The sequence below is a fragment of the Lepidochelys olivacea genome (assembly GCF_965140295.1).
Source record: "Lepidochelys olivacea isolate rLepOli2 genome assembly, chromosome: 2".
NCBI lineage: Eukaryota > Metazoa > Chordata > Testudines > Cheloniidae > Lepidochelys > Lepidochelys olivacea.
Window position 1 is genome coordinate 148,571,984 of NC_140412.1, and position 23,529 is coordinate 148,595,512.

Consider the following 23,529-nt stretch of genomic DNA (forward strand, 5'->3'; position numbering starts at 1 on the left):
GTTTTTGGAAAGCGTAGGGGACAATTTCCTGGCGCAAGTGCTAGAGGAGCCAACTAGGGGGGGTGCTTTTCTTGACCTGCTGCTCACAAACCGGGTAGAATTAGTGGGGGAAGCAAAAGTGGATGGGAATCTGGGAGGCAGTGACCATGAGTTGGTTGAGTTCAGGATCCTGACGCAGGGAACAAAGGTAAGCAGCAGGATACGGACCCTGGACTTCAGGAAAGCAGACTTCGACTCCCTCAGGGAACGGATGGCCAGGATCCCCTGGGGGACTAACTTGAAGGGGAAAGGAGTCCAGAAGAGCTGGCTGTATTTCAAGGAATCCCTGTTGAGGTTACAGGGACAAACCATCCCGATGAGTCGAAAGAATAGTAAATATGGCAGGCGACCAACTTGGCTTAATGGTGAAATCCTAGCGGATCTTAAACATAAAAAAGAAGCTTACAAGAAGTGGAAGGTTGGACATATGACCAGGGAAGAGTATAAAAATATTGCTCGGGCATGTAGGAATGTTATCAGGAGGGCCAAATCGCACCTGGAGCTGCAGCTAGCCAGAGATGTCAAGAGTAACAAGAAGGGTTTCTTCAGGTATGTTGGCAACAAGAAGAAAGCCAAGGAATGTGTGGGCCCCTTACTGAATGAGGGAGGCAACCTAGTGACAGAGGATGTGGAAAAAGCTAATGTACTCAATGCTTTTTTTGCCTCTGTTTTCACTAACAAGGTCAGCTCCCAGACTGCTGCGCTGGGCATCACAAAATGCGGAAGAGATGGCCAGCCCTCTGTGGAGATAGAGGCGGTTAGGGACTATTTAGAAAAGCTGGACGTGCACAAGTCCATGGGGCCGGACGAGTTGCATCCGAGAGTGCTGAAGGAATTGGCGGCTGTGATTGCAGAGCCACTGGCCATTATCTTTGAAAACTCGTGGCGAACCGGGGAAGTCCCGGATGACTGGAAAAAGGCTAATGTAGTGCCAATCTTTAAAAAAGGGAAGAAGGAAGATCCTGGGAACTACAGGCCAGTCAGCCTCACCTCAGTCCCTGGAAAAATCATGGAGCAGGTCCTCAAAGAATCAATCCTGAAGCACTTGCATGAGAGGAAAGTGATCAGGAACAGCCAGCATGGATTCACCAAGGGAAGGTCATGCCTGACTAATCTAATCGCCTTTTATGATGAGATTACTGGTTCTGTGGATGAAGGGAAAGCAGTGGATGTATTGTTTCTTGACTTTAGCAAAGCTTTTGACACGGTCTCCCATAGTATTCTTGTCAGCAAGTTAAGGAAGTATGGGCTGGATGAATGCACTATAAGGTGGGTAGAAAGCTGGCTAAATTGTCGGGCTCAACGGGTAGTGATCAATGGCTCCATGTCTAGTTGGCAGCCGGTATCAAGTGGAGTGCCCCAAGGGTCGGTCCTGGGGCCGGTTTTATTCAATATCTTCATAAATGATCTGGAGGATGGTGTGGATTGCACTCTCAGCAAATTTGCGGATGATACTAAACTGGGAGGAGTGGTAGATACGCTGGAGGGGAGGGATAGGATACAGAAGGACCTAGACCAATTGGAAGATTGGGCCAAAAGGAATCTGATGAGGTTCAATAAGGATAAGTGCAGGGTCCTGCACTTAGGACGGAAGAACCCAATGCACAGCTACAGACTAGGGACCGAATGGCTAGGCAGCAGTTCTGCAGAAAAGGACCTAGGGGTGACAGTGGACGAGAAGCTGGATATGAGTCAGCAGTGTGCCCTTGTTGCCAAGAAGGCCAATGGCATTTTGGGATGTATAAGTAGGGGCATAGCGAGCAGATCGAGGGACATGATCGTTCCCCTCTATTCGACATTGGTGAGGCCTCATCTGGAGTACTGTGTCCAGTTTTGGGCCCCACACTTCAAGAAGGATGTGGATAAATTGGAGAGAGTCCAGCGAAGGGCAACAAAAATGATTAGGGGACTGGAACACATGAGTTATGAGGAGAGGCTGAGGGAGCTGGGATTGTTTAGCCTGCAGAAGAGAAGAATGAGGGGGGATTTGATAGCTGCTTTCAACTACCTGAAAGGGGGTTCCAAAGAGGATGGCTCTAGACTGTTCTCAATGGTAGCAGATGACAGAACGAGGAGTAATGGTCTCAAGTTGCAGTGGGGGAGGTTTAGATTGGATATTAGGAAAAACTTTTTCACTAAGAGGGTGGTGAAACACTGGAATGCGTTACCTAGGGAGGTGGTAGAATCTCCTTCCTTAGAGGTTTTTAAGGTCAGGCTTGACAAAGCCCTGGCTGGGATGATTTAACTGGGAATTGGTCCTGCTTTGAGCAGGGGGTTGGACTAGATGACCTTCTGGGGTCCCTTCCAACCCTGATATTCTATGATTCTATGATTCTATGAGGAACAACAAAGGTCCTGATCAGGAGATATGCTGCTTGTTATATATGCAGTCTTACTTCCTATATATACACATCTTTTAAAATATGCAGATTAAATATATTTAAATTTAGGCAAAGTAGAATGATATCCAGAGTAGCAGTCAACAACAGAAAGCTAATGGGGGTGGGATCTGAAGAAAGGAACATGAGGATGTTCCAGGCATAGGGGGCTGCATAAGAAAAGGTGCACAGATGTTTATGGAAAGGAGAAGACAAAAACAACATTAAAGAGCATTGAATGGCAACACATTTGTGTAAATAACGAGAAGGTAAGAACAGAATATAAGATTTCAGTAGAAGCAGTACCATGCAGCCCTGAATAAGAAGTCTGAATTTAATATTTATTCTCGTGAAATAATTCTTGGGAAACCAATGAAGGGACTAAAGGAGGGAAAATAAAATAGCTGCAGAGAAGGGTAAAAAGTGCTTTCGACTGCATCCTGTCAAAAGGACTTGAGGAGACACAAGGTGAGATTTTGGGAGGCCAGGAAGGAGAAGGTACAGTAGCCAAGGCAAGAGATGACCAAAGCATGGACCAAGGTTTTGGGAATGCGGATGGAGGTGAAGGGACAGAATTTCACAATATGAGAAAAGAATTAGTAACAGCAGGATTTACAGTCTGAATGGAAAAGGAAGTGAGAAGAAAAAAACAAAGGTTGTAAGCCTGGATGACCAGAAAGATGGTGGGAAGGATAATAATAATAATAATACAATAATAATAATAATAATAATAATAAAGGAAGGAAAAGGAGAGGGTTTTTATGGTAGGAGTAGGACAAGAAATTTCATTTTTAATATGTTGGATTTGAGTTAGTGGCTGAACATACAGTAACAGAAATGGGAGGAAATGGAAGCTTCTGCTTGAGGCTCCAAGAGGAGCAGCAGAGGAGGGGGTCATCAATAAGAAGTTATGAGAGTGTATGAGCTCATCCACAGAGGGGAGAGCGGTGACCAAGGAATGTGCTCGAAGGGACTTCACCAGAGAGTAAATGAGGGGAGAAGCAACCAAGTAAGAAAATGAAGGAGTGATAGAAGAGGCAGGAGAAAGACATCTCAAGCAAGAACAAATAATCAATCTTACCTGGTATCTTAATATAAACCAACCCTTCCCCTGCTGCATTCTCTCCTCAAGTCCTACTGCCTCTCAAATATCTCCTCTTTCCCATCCCATAGTGCTCCAAGATGCCACTCCCAGACTCCACATTTGCAGTCTGCAGTTTCCTCACCCTTCATTGTCTACCTCAAGCAGAAGCTACAGCAGAGACCAAAGTGAGCAGTTGATTGGGACTCTGTTACTGTGCCTGGTCTGAGAGTAGATCAGGTAGAGTAAGCTAAGTCACTCAGCCTAGAGCACAACGTCAGTGTCATCTGCCCTCCCCATGGGGCAGGAAAATAATCCTCTCCCAATAGTCATTGCCTATGTGGAGAAAAGACAGAAAGATAAAGGTACACACAAGGAGGAATGCCTCCAGTGAATGAGTGCTGGGGGGAGAGCATGTGCATGCTAGCAATGTGAGCCTATACCCAAAATTCCTGGCATGTTTGTACAGCCCAGGCTGCAACCTGTGCCACCTCATCTTCACTGTTATTTTTAGCCATGCTAGCTAGCTTAATGCTAGTGCAAATATGCAATCACCCCTTTGACTACAGCATAGACTCAGCCCAGAACAGGTTGTTGGCAACCACAGGCATATGCTACAGGCTACATAATATGATATCGTTTTTAAAAAGTGTATCAGAGGCAGTAACCTAGTGACTATGGAAATGGGAGTCAGGCAACCTGGATTTGTACAGAACTCTGACAATAATTTCTGTTGTGATGTTGGGCAAGTTCATTAGCATCTCTGTGTTTCAGTTTCCTTATCCTTAACCTGAGATAATACTGTGAACACACTCAAAAACTTGCATTTACTTATTGTAACCATTTAAGCAGATACCACAATATTTGTAATAATCCTTAATTCTAAGTACATGGAATATTAGAAATATAAATAAAGTTAAAGGTGGTAAACACCACACTTGAGGTCGTCCACTGTATTCACCCACCTCTGCAAAGCAATGAGATCCTCTGCAGAAATGTACTGTAAGTACCTTTAATTCATATACAGGTTATGTATTATGGAGGAGCTCATCACGACTCCATAATGAAGGATGAGAGGACCCAACTGTGACTTTCTGTACCTTGGGGGAGTGCCCTGTAACCCCCATATTCCTCATCAATACATAATTGTGATCTTGCATATAGAGCAGTCCATGTGAGATATCTGGGGAAAGGTTATGATCTGCTGAAAGTAATTTTTCTATCCATATATGTATATCATTAATGCATATGTAGTTATGAGAATTTTATTGTGTGGTTGTCACTAAATTATGCTGTAAATTGGGGGAATCAGCCAGATATTAGCTCCCCAGAGACAACAGCAAGGAAAGTAACCAACACCCAGGCGGAGTGTCAAACAACGCATCAACAACCATTGTCCAGCAAGAGAACTACAATTCAATGACCCGCCTGCATGAGGCCACACCAGGGGAATTGCTCAACCTTGCCTGGAGACTCAGCAATGTCCACCAGACATGCCTGGACTTGTGTTCTCCAAGCACATGGGACTGAGGGTATAAAACAGAACACAGGGGCCCCATGCTGGGCCTTTCTCCTGCCCCCACCTATGCTGCAAGCAACAAGGACACTGAGAATACTTAAGACTCCAACAGAGGAGACTGATCCAGGTTTCCAGGGTGAAATCTGTGTACTATGAACTGCAATATCCAGTGGGGTGAGAAAAATGCTTAATCTAGATGTTGCACCGTCTAATAGGGTTGAGAGTTTAGACTGCATGCTTATATTTTATTTTATTTTGGTAACAAACTCTGATTTTTTGCCTATCACTTATAATCACTTAAAATCTACCTTTTGTAGTCAATACATTTGTTTAACTGTTAATCTTTATCAAAGAGTTTGCCTGAAGTGTTTGGTAATCTGCTCAGGTTTGCAAAGGCTAGTGTTTATTCACTTTCTATACATGAAGTGATGAACCAATTAATAAATCAGCACTGCTCGTCTTGAGCAATGCAAAACAGCATATTCCTGAGGTACAGTGCTGGGATCTGGGCGGATCTGGCTGGTGCCTTTCTCTGTGTGATTCATGAGTGACCCTGGGAGCATTCATGCAATCTAGCTAGGTGGGGGCCTCCACATACTGTTGTGCTGAGTGTTAACAGTGCCTGCAGGGGTTTGCTGCTTGTCACTAGCAAAGCATTGTGAGAGACAGCCGAGGCTGGAGAGAGTTAAGGGAGCACAGCGGTCTCACAGTCCCAGGCTGCACCCAGGGATTGCATCACACAAACACTTATTGAATTTATTTTCTGAGAATTTAAAAGTAAAATCTGTTAATTAGTTCCATCCCCAGTGGTTTTACTGGCTGAAGGAAAGGGACCTCAATTGTATATCAATTGTCTCTGATCAGTCCCAAAGCTGCAGTTGTCAATGCTTTCAGGATTTATTAAATGTGAACTGTGACATCTCCATTATTTTATCCAAAACAGGGAAATGCCTCCTCTCTACATACGTTATATAGGTAAACATTTTGTTTCTGATAGAACATGCTGCTTGATCATTCATACTAGTTACCCTGGTATGGGAGAATGATTCACTGCCAGTACAACAGATGAGCATAACAGTGACTGCAGCTATTGTGCCACTGAGGTGTTGTAACATTCTGGGGTGCACTCCAGACCAGAGAAGAGTTGTGTCACCTCTTACCCCATGACCCTGAGTACCTTACAATGCCTTGCTACTATGGCTCTCTGCCTGGGACAACCATAGTCAGCAAAAAGCATGCACTCTATTTTTGTGAAAAGAAAAGGAATACTAGTACTCCTTTTCTTTTTGCGAATACAGACTAACAAGGCTGCTACTCTGAAACCTCTATTTTTGTGGTATTGCAGGCAGGCATTACCCGAACCCTGTCGCAGTGCCACAGTTATGCAGGATTTACACACAGCTTATTAATATAACTGAGGTTTACACTTTAAGCACTGGTGAAATAGTTTTAAGTGATTTTCAAGTGAAAAGGCTGGGAGCAGTCAAAGAAAGGCATAAATATGATTAAGCAGCAGAAAAGGCAGGATGTGCAAAGAAGCAGATGCTGAGCTCACCAAGAAACAGTTAAAAGAGCTGTTTGCACAGTGAGGTCTTGCAGCAGCTGATCAGATTCAGAAGCAAATAGAGCGAGTAGCCATGCTGCACTCATAAACCAGGAGACAGAATGGGGCACTTGCTGCAAACTGGGAGCCAGATAAGGGTCCCTTTTTCTCTTACAGGACATGCAGGAGACTAAGCAGATGGTTCCCCAGATGATCCAACAGAAGCAGTATCAATAGCGAGAGGTACAGAGCTGTGGAGGTTGGAATGGAAAAGGCTGTTAGTGGAGGAGACACGGACAGATCTGGAGATCAGGTGTCTGAGTCAGGAAGCAGAGCTGGAACAACAGAAGCTTGCTGACAAGGACAAAAAGGCAGCTCAGACAGAAGAGGAGGGCAAGTCATGCTCATGGAACCCAGGAGGAAGGACATAATGGTGTACCTGATAGGAGGCTAGCAGACAACCAGATGTGGGTATGATGGACCCTACCACTCTGCCTGTAGCCTTTGATATTATGGGTTCTAAAAGTTATTCCAGGATTCTGACTGTGGGAAGTGTTTTTTCTTGATGTGTTGTTTGTATGCTGTTTTGAGGTAACCAGGTTGAACCCGAGGGCTCAGATACAAGCCCACGATAGCCAGACTCAGTGGTTGAAGCAGTAAACCCTCACCAGGGAAATGGCGTCAGCGCTGAATGTGTCTGTGGTACAGCTGAAAAGGTGCCGTGGCACAAGATCTGCTCATGTGCTAAAGACTCTGACACAGCTAGGAATGCTGTGGTCCAGAACTCCACTGAAAGCAGAGAAACTGAGGCAAGGCTAGACAGTGCAGTGGCCCAGAAACTGCTGAGTGCAGAGAGATGGTGGTGGATCAGAACTCAGCTGGGCGCAGGGCAGACTTTGAGGGGGATGAGACCTGTTTTCGTGTCCTAATGGGTGACAACTTTTTACTGTTTTGGGTGAAGGAAACTGAGGCACAGCTAGATGGTGTTGTCGCCAATGATTTGCTAGGAGCAGTGGGACTCTGGCACAGCTAGGTAAATAACTGTGGGCCAGAACTCCACTGAGAGCAGGGCAGACCTGGAGCAGTAAGAGAGCTGAGTAAACACTTTCAGGGATGACAGAACTCTGGGCTGGGTGACCCAGAGGGTGTGAAGCAACTGCTGGAGGAAGTATGGATGCTAAGGAGGGGGAAAGGTGCCCCTTAATCTATAGATTTAGGATGGTCATTTCAGATGTAATTAACCATATTGAGGGGTTGGAGAACAGTAGGTTCTAACCTGCTGCCAATGGGTCAACCAGTGGGTCAACCCTGCAGCTTTGTAAGGGGGGCGTGGTGACACTAAGCATCCTGTATTCACATTGTAAACACTACTGTAATAATCTTTGTGAAAAATATGCTTTGTGAGGTATTGCCTGAAGATCAACAACTCACTGATCATTAGTAATTTTGTGTGATGTATGTCTGTGGTGGTATTAAGAGTTATGGACATATTCTGAAAGGATAACTAAAATGTGTTCAGGCCAGGCAAATCAGGGAGTTAATAAACAAACCTGTTGATAAACATTAGACACAGAAATGTACATTTGATTCTCTGAGCAGCCCAATCTTCAGGAAAAGACAATGGTCCATTTTTACATATTTGGTAAACAAACTAAGAGTGAGTTTGGCTCATCTTGCTGGTTGCAACCAAGGCTGGTAGAAGCCAGAGTGGTGCTGTAGACAGGCTACTGAGGTCAGAACAGCTGAACAAGGACTGTCTAGCATACGGACACTAAGGGTGTGACCTATACACTGGTAGGCTAGTTGTAAGCTACAACAGCAAAGCATTGCAGGCAAGTGACAACCCCTCACTGGTCCGGATTGCACTTCTGAACCCCGTCATGTGTCTATTTTTAAAACTTTAAAATTCTTCTTTATTTTATGATATTCATAACCACTTAACATGCCGTACCTGTGTTTTTGGTTTTCAAAATAGAATAGCAGCATGATGCAGTATCAGAAATGATCCTCAGGAAGAAGCAAGGGTTTTTTCTAACTTGCTGGTTAAAGGGAAGCTGGAGAACACATGCATGGAACCTAATAATAAAAGAGTCTATTAAACTTTTAAAATCCCAAGTGATTACCTTAAAAAAATTAAAAACATTGGAAAGGGGGTGGGAAACTTGAGCCCCATTTAGTTCCTTATGGGAAGGGGAAGAATGAACTGTTGGCATCAGATGCTGGGTCTGCGGGTCACAGTGGGGGGAAGAGAGGAGAAAACAGACATACATTTACAGGGTGGGGGGAAAAGAAGAAGAGGTTGCCCAGTTCTTGCCCCACATGGTGCTCCTTAAAGGATGGTGGTGGGGGAACTCAGGCCAAATCTCTTCTCCTCCACTCCCAGCAACAGCTGTTCTGGCAGCTTTCAGGTGGTCCCAGTGCAGCATCTGCTACAGCAGGATAGAGTCCCTCCGGGGCGGTGCGGGGCTTGTTACTATAGCCTCCCCAAATTTTCCCTTAGCACCCCCCCCCCCATAGCCAGTCCTCCCAGTGCAAAGATCAAACTTTATGCAGAAGTTAGGGTGGCATGGTATGGCATTGCCACCCTTACTTCTCCACTGCTGCTGGCGGTGGCGCTGCCTTCAGAGCTGGGTGGCTGGAGAGTGGCGGCTGCTGGCTAGGTGCCCAGCTCTGAAGGCAGTGCTGCCACCAGCAACAGGGCAGAGGAAGCCTGGACAGGGGCTGGGGGGGGGCCCAAAAGCAGTCCCAAGCCTGTGTCCCTGCCCGCCAGGGCATGCCGCCCAGGGCAGATGGAGGGTCTGGGGTTCCCACAATGGCTTGGACTAACCTGCTCCAGCCCAGGCTCCTGTGCCCCACTTCCCGTGGTTGCTGCTCCCCAAGGGCTCTGCTGGCCCCAGAAAAGCGCCCCCCCCAGGTGGCTCTTACTGGCTGCAAGTAGTCAAAGGGTGGTAGGGAACTGAAGAGATGCTGCAGCCCCATGACCCCAGGCACCACCAGCAGCAGGAGGAGACAGGGGAGCACCTTGGCCACCTGCACCATGACACCAGCCAGCGCAGCAGCCACCCTGCACTTCCCAGCTCTGGTTTCTGGCCTCCAACCTGGCCAGGGGACAGGGCCTCAAGGGTGGGATGAGGAAGAGGTGGGGCCAGCACTTACCTGAGGAGCAGGGGCCAGGGAGAAGCAGAGCCTTGTGGCAAGTGGGGGCCAGCACCTACCTGAGGAACCGGGAGAGGGCTGGGGCAATGGGAAGGAGGCGGGGCCTCTTGGCTAAGGGTGCGACCAGAATTTACCAGAGAGCGAAGGGGCACAGCCCCCCTCCCCTGGCTAGTTTTCTTAGCCCACCTCAGCCCCACCACCGGGAAGAGGCTGGTATTGCCCCTGCTGACAGAACTATAATTACCAGGGTCATACCATTTAGCCTTTTTAAATATTAGCATAACATTTGCTTTCTTCCACTCTTCTGAAACTTCCTCAGTGTTTCAAGAGTTATTTCAGAGTAGCAGCCGTGTTAGTCTGTATCCACAAAAAGAAAAGGAGTACTTGCGGCACCTTAGAGACTAACAAATTTATTTGACCATAAGCTTTCGTGAGCTAAAGCGAATTTATTTGAGCATAAGCTTTCACTGTAGCTCTAAGGTGCCACAAGTACTCCTTTTCTTTTTTCAAGAGTTATTGAAAATCAACATTAATGGTTCAGTGAGCTCTTCAGCCAGTTCTTTTAAAATTTTTGGATGCAAGTTATCCATCCAGCCCTGCTGATTTAAAAATGTCTAACTTCTAGTAGCCACTGTTTAATATCCTCTTGAGTTACTCTTGGAATGGAAAGGTTTCAGAGTAACAGCCGTGTTAGTCTGTATTCGCAAAAAGAAAAGGAGTACTTGTGGCACCTTAGAGACTAACCAATTTATTTGAGCATGAGCTTTCGTGAGCTACAGCTCACTTCATCGGATGCATACCGTGGAAACTGCAGCAGACTTTATATATACACAGAGAATATGAAACAATACCTCCTCCCACCCCACTGTCCTGCTGGTAATAGCTTATCTAAAGTGATCATCAGGTTGGGCCATTTCCAGCACAAATCCAGGTTTTCTCACCCTCCACCCCCCCACACACAAATTCACTCTCCTGCTGGTGATAGCCCATCCAAAGTGACAACTCTTTACACAAGGTGCATGATAATCAAGTTGGGCCATTTCCTGCACAAATCCAGGTTCTCTCACCCCCTCACCCCCCTCCCAAAAACCACACACACAAACTCACTATCCTGCTGGTAATAGCTCATCCAAAGTGACCATTCTTCCTACAATGTGCATGATAATTAAGGTGGGCCATTTCCAGCACAAATCCAGGTTTTCTCACATCCCCCCCACCCCCATACACACACAAACTCACTCTCCTGCTGATAATAGCTCATCCAAACTGACCATTCTCCAAGTTTAAATCCAAGTTAAACCAGAACATCTGGGGGGGGGGGTAGGAAAAAACAAGAGGAAATAGGCTACCTTGCATAATGACTTAGCCACTCCCAGTCTCTATTTAAGCCTAAATTAATAGTATCCAATTTGCAAATGAATTCCAATTCAGCAGTTTCTCGCTGGAGTCTGGATTTGAAGTTTTTTTGTTTTAAGATAGCGACCTTCATGTCTGTGATTGCGTGACCAGAGAGATTGAAGTGTTCTCCGACTGGTTTATGAATGTTATAATTCTTGACATCTGATTTGTGTCCATTTATTCTTTTACGTAGAGACTGTCCAGTTTGACCAATGTACATGGCAGAGGGGCATTGCTGGCACATGATGGCATATATCACATTGGTGGATGTGCAGGTGAACGAGCCTCTGATAGTGTGGCTGATGTTATTAGGCCCTGTGATGGTGTCCCCTGAATAGATATGTGGGCACAATTGGCAACGGGCTTTGTTGCAAGGATAAGTTCCTGGGTTAGTGGTTCTGTTGTGTGGTATGTGGTTGTTGGTGAGTATTTGCTTCAGGTTGCGGGGCTGTCTGTAGGCAAGGACTGGCCTGTCTCCCAAGATTTGTGAGAGTGTTGGGTCATCCTTTAGGATAGGTTGTAGATCCTTAATAATGCGTTGGAGGGGTTTTAGTTGGGGGCTGAAGGTGACGGCTAGTGGCGTTCTGTTATTTTCTTTGTTAGGCCTGTCCTGTAGTAGGTGACTTCTGGGAACTCTTCTGGCTCTATCAATCTGTTTCTTTACTTCTGCAGGTGGGTATTGTAGTTGTAAGAAAGCTTGACAGAGATCTTGTAGGTGTTTGTCTCTGTCTGAGGGGTTGGAGCAAATGCGGTTGTATCGCAGAGCTTGGCTGTAGACGATGGATCGTGTGGTGTGGTCAGGGTGAAAGCTGGAGGCATGCAGGTAGGAATGGCGGTCAGTAGGTTTCCGGTATAGGGTGGTGTTTATGTGACCATTGTTTATTAGCACTGTAGTGTCCAGGAAGTGGATCTCTTGTGTGGACTGGACCAGGCTGAGGTTGGTGGTGGGATGGAAATTGTTGAAATCATGGTGGAATTCCTCAAGGGCTTCTTTTCCATGGGTCCAGATGATGAAGATGTCATCAATATAGCGCAAGTAGAGTAGGGGCTTTAGGGGACGAGAGCTGAGGAAGCGTTGTTCTAAATCAGCCATAAAAATGTTGGCATACTGTGGGGCCATGCGGGTACCCATAGCAGTGCCGCTGATCTGAAGGTATACATTGTCCCCAAATGTGAAATAGTTATGGGTAAGGACAAAGTCACAAAGTTCAGCCACCAGGTTAGCCGTGACATTAATCGGGGATAGTGTTCCTGACGGCTTGTAGTCCATCTTTGTGTAGAATGTTGGTGTAGAGGGCTTCTACATCCATAGTGGCCAGGATGGTGTTATCAGGAAGATCACCGATGGATTGAAGTTTCCTCAGGAAGTCAGTGGTGTCTCGAAGGTAGCTGGGAGTGCTGGTAGCGTAGGGCCTGAGGAGGGAGTCTACATAGCCAGACAATCCTGCTGTCAAGGTGCCAATGCCTGAGATGATGGGGCGCCCAGGATTTCCAGGTTTATGGATCTTGGGTAGTAGATAGAATGTCCCAGGTCAGGGTTCCAGGGGTGTGTCTGTGCGGATTTGATCTTGTGCTTTTTCAGGAAGTTTCTTGAGCAAATGCTGTAGTTGCTTTTGGTAACTCTCAGTGGGATCAGAGGGTAATGGCTTGTAGAAACTCGTGTTGGAGAGCTGCCGAGCAGCCTCTTGTTCATATTCCGACCTATTCATGATGACAACAGCACCTCCTTTGTCAGCCTTTTTGATTATGATGTCAGAGTTGTTTCTGAGGCTGTGGATGGCATTGCGTTCCGCATGGCTGAGGTTATGGGGCAAGTGATGCTGCTTTTCCACAATTTCAGCCCGTGCACGTCGGCGGAAGCACTCTATGTAGAAGTCCAGTCTGCTGTTTCGACCTTGGATTTAAACTTGGAGAATGGTCAGTTTGGATGAGCTATTATCAGCAGGAGAGTGAGTTTGTGTGTGTATGGGGGTGGGGGGGATGTGAGAAAACCTGGATTTGTGCTGGAAATGGCCCACCTTAATTATCATGCACATTGTAGGGAGAATGGTCACTTTGGATGAGCTATTACCAGCAGGATAGTGAGTTTGTGTGTGTGGTTTTTGGGAGGGGGGTGAGGGGGTGAGAGAACCTGGATTTGTGCAGGAAATGGCCCAACTTGATTATCATGCACCTTGTGTAAAGAGTTGTCACTTTGGATGGGCTATCACCAGCAGGAGAGTGAATTTGTGTGGGGGGGTGGAGGGTGAGAAAACCTGGATTTGTGCTGGAAGTGGCCCAACCTGATGATCACTTTAGATAAGCTATTACCAGCAGGACAGTGGGGTGGGAGGAGGTATTGTTTCATATTCTCTGTGTATATATAAAGTCTGCTGCAGTTTCCACGGTATGCATCCGATGAAGTGAGCTGTAGCTCACGAAAGCTCATGCTCAAATAAATTGGTTAGTCTCTAAGGTGCCACAAGTACTCCTTTTCTTCTTGGAATGGAAAGTGTTTCATAATCATCATATGATATAACTACAGAACAGAAATATTTATCGAACACTTACGACTTAGGCCATCCAAGTAGGCAGACTGGATTTTTCTCTTACCCATTCTCCCTTGTTACGAAATATAGCTTAGGGAGGGATCCCAGACCCTGTGTCACAGTAAGAGTTTCACACCTTTGACGTTAATGGATCCATTGTAAGTAATCTCCGAGATCAAACCACAGCCACAGAGATAGGCCACATAAAACATAGGAAGTTGAAATGGTGTTGGAAAGGTGGCTTACTAAGGGAGAACCTGTGCAAGTTCTTTTGAAAGGTGGGCTATGTCCTTTGAGCTCTCCCCAAACCTGCTGCTTCCAAAGCGAAACAACAGTTAGAATGGAATAGAATGATGTATTAGAGTGAAGTATTGAAACAGAATGGTGTCTCCCTATGGAGTTGTATGACAAATGCAGGTATGGTGATATCTGTAGACTTAAACAAGTTTAATGAGTCAATACTGGGGGGGAAAGGTATATTGCTCTTGCCACGGAAAATAAAGGGCCACATCCCTCAAGTAGCACAGAAGTAGTAGTATTCAATAGAGCTAGAAAAATTTACACCAGCAGAAGATAGTTGGTTAGTTGGTGCAGTAATGGTCTCCTCACTAGATGTAGTTAGTAAATGCTGGCAAGTTCCACCCCCCCGAGAATACCAAGCTGACAAATTTTATAATGTAACTTAGAAAAAGAAGATATTGATTTCATTTGTTCCCATTCAGCGTCAAACCCTACTAAATACTGCAAAGCTTGGAGGGAATGGAAATGTATACGGAAGACATTTTAGTTCATGGGAAGTTAGAAGAAGATTATAACACAAAGGTTAAAACAAGTTTTTAAGGCAATCAAGGCTATTGGACTTTAACAGACAAAAGTGCATCCTACAACAAAGTCAGCTATGTTCTTAAGGACACATGAGTTATAAAGGGGAGTAAGGGCAGACCACCACCACCAAAAAAAAAAAAAAAAAAAAGAAAGAAAGGCTCGAACTGAAATTCTGCCACCTAAAATGTATTATGAAACATGTGGGAGTCATTTTGAGTGGCCTTCCAGTCTCGCTATAGAGATTAGAACAATGTAAAATAGCCACTAGTGGTGATACACAACTGTAAGATGCAGTTGGCGCAGTGACTTAATGACGTTGTGCATACAGCCTGTGACTTCTATCCAGTGAAAGAAAATTTTCCAAATTTGATTTTCTATGCCTATTGCATTGTACTTCCACAGGGTCAGACCCACAAAGGGACTTTTGAAAGAAAATTTTCCAAATTTGATTTTCTATGCCTATTGCATTGTACTTCCACAGGGTCAGACCCACAAAGGGACTTTGGTGTTGCAAGGCCTGATTTTTAGGCTCCTTGCCACCCAGTGGAATCCCCAGTCCCAAATTAGGTGACCAAGCTCCCTTTACAATGCATGAGGAGAGACAAATGCCGAAGAACGGGATCCACAAAAGCCAGCACTGTGAACCAGGAGCTGCCAAAGCTAGCCAACAGGACATGCTGAGGAGAGGATGGGTCCTTACTCCTGTCCCTCAATGGGATTTAGGTGCCTACATCTAGGCCAGAGGGAGGTACCTATCTCTGCTTAGGATTCATAGCCATGAACCCTCTCCTGGATTTAGATGCCTAAGCTGTTTTTTGGAGGAGGTGGTGGTATCACCACTGCCCCCATATAAATGTTAGCCCAGCGGTTACAGCATTGACCTGGGATATGGGAGCCCCAGATTCAATTCCCCCTTTTGCCTGAGGTGGGGAAAGGGATTTGTATGTGGGTTTCCTACTCACCAGGGAAATGCCCTAGCTACTGCACTGTGGGTTATTAAATAATCTTTGGGCCAATAAAAGAGAGAAAACTCTACAGCCCAGCAGTTAGGGCACTCACCTGGAATATGAGACCCATGTTCTAGTCCCACTGCTCCAATGCATAGTTACTATTTATAAAAAGTGGAACAATTTCAACAGCAGACATTGAGAGAAACCTGCCCTGGAATAGCCCATAGCCCAGTGCTTAGGGCATTCTCCTGGGAGAGGGAAGACCCTAAGTTCAAATTCCTTTTCAACATTAAGGAGGGTGGGGGAAATGAACCTGGGTCTCCCATATCATGCGGGAGTTCTTGAGACACTGGACAAAAGGTTATAACAGGAGCACCTCCTGTTCTGAGTGGGGTTATGCATGCTCTGAGCATGCCCACACAGACAAGACAAGTGGGGGGGAGCACCTAGTTTGAGGATACCATTTTGGCTTAGCATGAGGTAGGCACCCAAGCACCTAGTCTGAGGTGGCTATGCACATGCTCACTGGGAGAAACGTAGGTACTTACAAAGTTGGTGACAGCTGAGTGAGGATTTTGAGGATTGCAGTGGTGCATAAAGGTAGGACTGACATCTAAAGTGGCAATTATCATTATTAATAATTATTTGTAGTCAAGTGGTGGAAGCAAGCATAAATGTCAGTGTAGTGGGCCAACAAACTCACCTAAAATGCATGGTAAATCATGCAAGTCTGGTGTCAGAAAGACACAATTAAAACAACCGTTCAGCCACAGCATTACATGATAGTTAGGGCCCTACCAAATTCAGGGTCCATTTCGGTCAATTTCACAGTCATAGGATTTTTAAAATAGTCAGTGTAATGTTTACATCTGAAATTTCATAATATTGTAACTATGGGGGTCCCGACCCAAAAGGGAGTCATGGGGAATAGCAAAGCTATTGTAGGGCGGTCATGGGATTGCCACCCTTGCTTCTGCGCTGCTGCTGGCAGGGGCACTGCCTTCAGAGCAGGGTAGCACCCTGCTCTAAAGCCAGTGCCACCACCAGTAGCAGTGAGGGTCACAGGATATAAGCGGTCATCACTTCGGGGGGGAGGGGGCGGCAGGGCCAGCCTTACGGGGGGAGGTTCCCGGAGGTGGCTCTGACCCAGCCCTGGGAGTGGCCTATGCAGGGGAAGAGGAAGTCTAATCCCTCCCCAGCCCAGCTGGGACTAGCCACTGGAGCCCAGCACACGGCAAGAGCCTCTGGCTGAGGTGCACCCAGCCCTGCCCCTCCCCTACAATAGCCAGATATCATAGGGGAGATCGGTTTCACCGTCTGCGATGCATTTTTCACAGCTGTGAATTTGGTAGGGCCCTAACGATAGCCCTTGGAAAAGAAAAGAAAAGCACTAGACCAGTGTATACAGGGGAGGCCTACCAATATGATAACACTGAATATTTTTCTAAATTTGTAGAAATCTACTCATTAGAATTAGTCCACTGAATGCATCTGATGAAGTGAACTGTAGCTCACAAAAGCTTATGCTCAAATAAATTTGTTAGTCTCTAAGGTGCCACAAGTACTCCTTTTTTTTTTTTTTTTTTTTTTGCGGATACAGACTAACACGGCTGCTACTCTGAAACCTGTCATTAGAATTAGACCCACAAGTCAAAACGTCAAAGAAAAGTTAAGAAAAGACATCTTTTTAGCATTCAAGAAGAAATAGTCATTGACAACAAGCCACAGTTTATCAGCTCTGAATTGTAAGTTTGGGGAATACAGTACAATTGCAAGAATATTACTTCCAGCTCCCCTCACCAGCCAGGGAATGGTCCAGTGGACAGAATACAGACTGACAAGAGAATTTTGCAAAATTAGCTCATCTGAATTATAGGACAACATCATCATGCCCCATCATGCATGGTTTGCATGGAGAGGCTCCTACAATCTTATGGGTAGCAAGTTAGTTGGTTTTTACATTGCCCCCCATTCCTATGGCTTTGGACTTTTCCATCCCTTTGTGTTCTACTTTGCTCTCCCCCATATCCAATGCAGATGAGCAGCATGTGAAGCAAAAAGATTAAAATGTCTTTTTTTAGCTGGTTGTCAACTTGCGATCATTTCTATTCATCCTTGACCAAAATATAAACTTTATCTGATGATCAACAAATGTTCACTGAGAACAACTACACTTGTTCAGCTGTAAAATCATTAAAAATTATCAGTAGTTAAGAAACTGCAGTTAACTTGGGAAAATTATACCTTAACCAGGACCAGAAGATTACAGGTCAAAGTCCTGACAGTTTTGCACCAGACACGTAGTTCTCAGTACAATCTGGTTAATGAATTATGTTTTCTGGTCATCCTAATGGAGCAAAACAGTATTTCATCCCAGATTCCTTCTTCCTTATGTCACTTGTGGATGCTTTAAAATATTTTAAAAAAACCTGCGTCCTGATCAACTTATTAAAATGCAGGTTAACCTAAACACACACTTCATATTACTGGCCCCCATTTCTATGGTTTTGGGCTTTTCCATCCCTTTGTGTTCTACTTTGCTCTCCCCCACCTCCAATGCAGATGAGCAGCATGTGACGCACAAAGATTAAAATGTCTCTTTTTTTAGCTGGTTGTCAACTTGCGATAATTTCTATTCATCCTTGACCAGAATATGAACTTTATCTGATGATCAACAACTGTTCACTGAGGACAGCTACACTTGTTCAGCTGTAAAATCATTAAAAATTATCAGCAGTTAAGAAACTGCAGTTAACTTGGGAGAATTATACCTTAATCAGGACCAGAAGAATACAGGTCAAAGTCCTGACAGTTTTGCACCAGACACATAGTTCTCAGTACAATCTGGTTAATGAATTATGTTTTCTGGTCATCCTAATGGAGCAAAACAGTATTTCATCCCAGATTCCTTCTTCCTTATGTCACTTGTGGATGCTTTAAAATATTTAAAAAAAAACCCGCTTCCTGATCAACTTATTAAAATGCAGGTTAACCTAAACACACACTTCATATACTGGCACATCCTGAACCTTACAACATTACATGGGCCGATATATTTTAATACCTGTAGAAAGAATGCTACAACTTGATACAAAAACTATCAGGGCAAACTTTTATGGCGTTACTTTTCTCTAATCCACAGCTCCTTCACATGGCATATAACAGTACTGAAATTTTCTGAGTTATTGAAGAAGACATTGACATACCTGTAGGCCTGCAGCAAAAATATCTTATAAATATTAATGAAAACTGTTCTAAGACTGTTGACCTAGAATAAAAGATACAAAAAAAAAATCAATCTACACAAATGTATATTAGAGTGCTCCTAAAAATGTATGTTATGTTCAAATCCAACAGCCTGGGATTGGACCACAGAGAAATAAGGTTTTATACCACCCTTGAAAAATTCCTATCATCACATATTCACACAATTCTGCAAGGGTCTGATTCTGCAAAGTGCTGAGCATCCTCAATTTTCAGTAACTTCAGCACCTCCAAGATATGCTCAGCATTTTGTACAATCAGACTAAGTGTCAGAACTAAAGACATTTAAAATTACTTTGGAAACACTAAATAAAAAAAAATTGAAGTATTTCAATTTTCACCTGTAAATTGAGAAATAAACTATGACATTTCAGCTTCAAGACTGTGACAAGTTTGTATTTCATGTTTTTCCCTGCTGTGCTGCTTGAATTGAAGGAGAGACTTGACCTGATAGAAGTACAGGCATAACTACAAAGACAAGAGGAAAAACAATACAGTTTTAACATGATTATTTCTGTAAATTAACTCCATAAATGGTAGAAAAAGATTAAAATAGATGTACTATCTTCCTATTGCTACTAGTATTTTTTCCTCTGATATACTTATAACTGCCCTTCCCTTTACCTCTTTGGAGATTTATCCAGGTAGAGCTTGAGCTGCAAAGAGGATACATCCCTTTGGGATTTGCTATGATGACTCATTTTCCCTTTTTGCTCCCCATACTTTCTTCCTTAAATTATCCTGAATATTTGTGTTCACAACACTCCCCCGCCCCCATTTCCAGTACGTTTTTTTTTATCCTCAGGACTTTCAGCAGCCCCTCCTGAAGTCATTTCTTGCACTCTGACTAGCTCTTCCCTTTTTATTCTATACAGATTGTATTATTTACTATTATTAAAGGAGTGGTCAGAGGTGCCAAAAAGTAAATGGGAAATGATCATCCAAGGGAGATGTTTGCAATGGGTCCTGCAGGGATCTGTTTCGGGGCAGTAATATTCACTATCATTATAAGCAATGAATTTACATTTTTTTCTATTTAATTGTTTGTTGATGACACAAGAATCAGTGGTAAATAAAAAGAACAGGTCACTTATACAGACCATGCATTTTAATATGACCTAGGATATACATCTAGGAACAAAGAATGTAGGCCATACTGTAGATGTGTACTCCCATGGATGTATAAGGAAGGGAATATCACGTAGAAAGAGGGAGGTTATTTTATCTTTGTATATGGCGTTAGTGCAGTGAAACTATTACTGGAATTCTGTGACCAGTTCAGGTGTCCACACTTAAAAAGGTATTGAAAAACTGGAGAGGGTTTAGACAATAGCTTGAATGATCTTGAATTCAAGATCTGGAAAGTTGCCTTTCAGCAAGAGACTTTAAAAGCTCCATCTACATAGGTTTTCAAAAAGAAGGTTAAGAGGTTACTTGATCGTTGTCTACAGTACCTACATGAGGATAAGATTTCTGATAGGAGAGGGCTCTTTAATCTAGCAGACAAAGGCACAACAGGTCCAATGGTGAAAGATGAAACAAACAAATTCACGCTAGAAATAAGGTGCATTTCTTTTTTAAACAGCGAGTGAGGGTAATTAACCATTGGAACGGGATAATTCTCCATTGATTGAAATATTTAAATCAAAAATGGATGTCTTTCTAAAAGATAGACTTTATCTCAACCAACTTTGAACTTGCTGCAGTAATTACTGGGTGAAATTCCATGCCTATGTTAGGTAGGAAGTCAGACTCGATGATTATAGTGGTTCCTGATGGCCCTTAAAAATAAGAGGATTAGCAACCTAAGTGAAGCTCATCTAAATCAAAGACGTTCTCAAGAGGCATTCCAAAGTTCTGTAAGTTCCTCCACCCCCATTCCTTCTCCCCACCACCAATACTCCCACAGCACGTGGGTCCATAGCGTCAAGAGTTTCTTTGCTTGCATTGTGTTAAGAGCACCATGTAAAGAGCTGCACAGAAGAAGCCATTTTCTGAGCCCATCAACGAGCTTTCCTGATCCTACAAAATCCAGAAATAATTTTTCATCTTCTTGAGTGCCATTTACTGGCACCGTATTTATTTACATGCAGATATAGAGCACTCTCATAACACACATGCATCAGTCCTATTTTAAAGTTCTCTTCCCAGGCCATTTAAGCAATTCTCTCTCCATCACAGATGACAATTCCACCATCCTCTAGGTAGCAACCTTGAAGTTATCTTTGATTACCCTCCATTTTCTCTCCTTGAAACTAGGCTCTCGAACCTTTCACTTTGCCATCTATAAATATTTCTCAAGTCCACCATTCCTTCTCCATCCCTACTGTTAAAACACTGGTTCACATCTTGTGAGTACCTCCTTTTTCACCAGATACAGTTTCCATGGGTGTATATTCTCTCCTTAAAGAAAAAAAAATTAAGAGTGCCAACCATGAACAAAAAAAAAAAATGTATACACACACTGTGTGTGCACATACACCCCCACAAAAAAGGGAGAGTAGAAACAGAACCATAATCTTTTTCATATGATTTTTGGTGATGAAAAGTGCCTCACTGACAAACTTAGAAAACAAAGTTTATCCAGAGATCAGGTACACACATGGGAGGTACCATTATAATTTTCCACAATACAGTTCAATCAATATGACTTAGCCCCACTAAGGGAATATTACTGGAGTGCAGCATGTTTAGTCCCCAATAATCCACAGGAAATTAATCAAATTCCATAGCCCATTCAATCCTTAGTTCTTCCATTCAGAACGTCAGCAAGATATCCAGTAATATCACCTGAGGTTATAAGGTTGTGGTGTTACAGACATCTGTCCACTTGAAACTGAACTACAGACCATCAGATGCATTTCTCGGAAACCACTACTGATCTGGGTTGGATTTGAAATGTTAAACTAGAGTGGAGTGATGACGAAGGCATCTTATTTCTTCCAGCAACTCATGGAAGTTACTAGATCGCATGCCCTGGTTCTCATGGGAGACTTCAGTCACCCTGATATTTGCTGGAAGAGCAATACAGCAGTGCACAGACAATCTAGGAAGTTTTTGGAAAATGTAGGGGACAATTTCCTGGTACAAGTGCTAGAGGAACCAACAAGGGGCAGAGCTCTTCTTGATCTGCTGCTCACAAACCGGAAAGAATTAGTAGGGGAAGCAAAAGTGGACGGAAACCTGGGAGGCAGTGACCATGAGATGGTCGAGTTCAGGATCCTGACACAAGGGAGAAAGGAAAGCAGCAGAATACGGACCCTGGAGTTCAGAAAAGCAGACTTTGACTCCCTCAGGGAACTGATGGGCAGGATCCCCTCGGAGAATAACAGAAGGGGGAAAGGAGTCAAGGAGAGCTGGCTGTATTTTAAAGAATCCTTACTGAGGTTACAGGGACAAACCATCCCGACGTGTAGAAAGAATAGTAAATATGGCAGGCGACCAGCTTGGCATAGCAGTGAAATCCTTGCTGAGCTTAAGCACAAAAAAGAAGCTTACAAGAAGTGGAAGATTGGACAAATGACCAGGGAAGATTATAAAAATATTGCTCGGGCATGTAGGAGTGAAATCAGGAAGGCGAAATCACACCTGGAGTTGCAGCTAGCAAGAGATGTTAAGAGTAACAAGAAGGGTTTCTTCAGATATGTTAGCAACAAGAAGAAAGTCAAGAAAAGTGTGGGCCCCTTACTGAATGAGGGAGGCAACCTAGTGACAGAGGATATGGAAAAAGCCAACGTACTCAATGCTTTTTTTGCCTCTGTCTTCACGAACAAGGTCAGCTCCCAGACGACTGCACTGGGCAGCACAGCATGGGGAGGAGGTGACCAGCCCTCTGTGGAGAAAGAAGTGGTTCGGGACTATTTAGAAAAGCTGGACATGCACAAGTCCATGGGGCCAGATGAGTTGCATCCGAGAGCGCTAAACGATTTGGTGGATGTGATTGCAGAGCCATTGGCCATTATCTTTGAAAACTCATGGCGATTGGGGGAAGTCCCCGACGACTGGAAAAATGCTAATGTAGTGCCAATCTTTAAAAAAGGGAAGAAGGAGGATCCTGGGAACTACAGACCAGTCAGCCTCACCTTAGTCCCTGGAAAAATCATGGAGCAGGTCCTCAAGGAATCAATTCTGAAGCACTTAGAGGAGAGGAAAGTGATCAGGAACAGTCAGAATGGATTCACCAAGGGCAAGTCATGCCTGACTAATCTAATTGCCTTCTATGACAAGATAACTGGTTCTGTGGATGAAAGGAAAGCAGTGGATGTGTTGTTCCTTGACTTTAGCAAAGCTTTTGACACGGTCTCCCACAGTATTCTTGCCAGCAAGTTAAAGAAGTATGGGCTGGACGAATGGACTATAAGGTGGGTAGAAAGTTGGCTAGATTGTCGGGCTCAACGGGTAGTGATCAATGGCTCCATGTCTAGTTGGCAGCCGGTATCAAGTGGAGTGCCCCAAGGGTCAGTCCTGGGGCCAGTTTTGTTCAATATCTTCATAACTGATCTGGAGGATGGTGTGTATTGCACCCTCAGCAAGTTTGCAGATGACACTAAACTGGGAGGAGAGGTAGATACGCTGGAGGGAAGGGATAGGATACAGAGGGACCTAGACAAATTAGAGGATTGGGCCAAAAGAAATCTGATGAGCTTCAACAAGGACAAGTGCAGAGTCCTGCACTTAGGATGGAAAAATCCCATGCACTGCTACAGACTAGGGACCGAATGGCTAGGCAGCAGTTCTGCAGAAAAGGACCTAGGGGTTACAGTGGACGAGAAGCTGGATATGAGTCATCAGTGTGCCCTTGTTGCCAAGAAGGCCAATGGCATTTTGGGATGTATAAGTAGGGGCCAG

The 23,529-nt window shown here is 44.3% G+C and overlaps 1 protein-coding gene and 1 long non-coding RNA gene across 7 annotated transcripts in view; one reads left to right on the forward strand and one right to left on the reverse strand.

Moving 5' to 3' along the window:
* The window catches only part of TERT (telomerase reverse transcriptase), a 138,230-nt gene that overhangs the window by 41,413 nt on the left and 73,288 nt on the right, over positions 1 to 23,529 (reverse strand). For all 5 annotated transcript variants that reach the window (XM_084621794.1, XM_084621795.1, XM_084621793.1 and 2 more), the window contains 3 exons: positions 19,023 to 19,149; positions 18,624 to 18,685; positions 8,512 to 8,636 (listed from right to left, as the gene is read on the reverse strand). In XM_084621794.1, the coding sequence (XP_084477920.1) occupies positions 8,512 to 8,636; positions 18,624 to 18,685; positions 19,023 to 19,149 (314 nt within the window). The remainder of the gene's footprint in view (positions 1 to 8,511; positions 8,637 to 18,623; positions 18,686 to 19,022; positions 19,150 to 23,529) is intronic.
* Positions 5,097 to 23,529, forward strand: part of LOC311517190 — a 40,905-nt gene continuing 22,472 nt past the window's right edge. The window contains exons 1-2 of one of the 2 annotated variants that reach the window (XR_014710631.1): positions 5,097 to 5,191; positions 6,738 to 7,031. This is a non-coding gene — a long non-coding RNA (uncharacterized lncRNA). Of the gene's footprint in view, positions 5,192 to 6,565; positions 7,032 to 23,529 lie in introns of those variants that run through there. The other variant, XR_014710632.1, reaches the window with a different exon arrangement.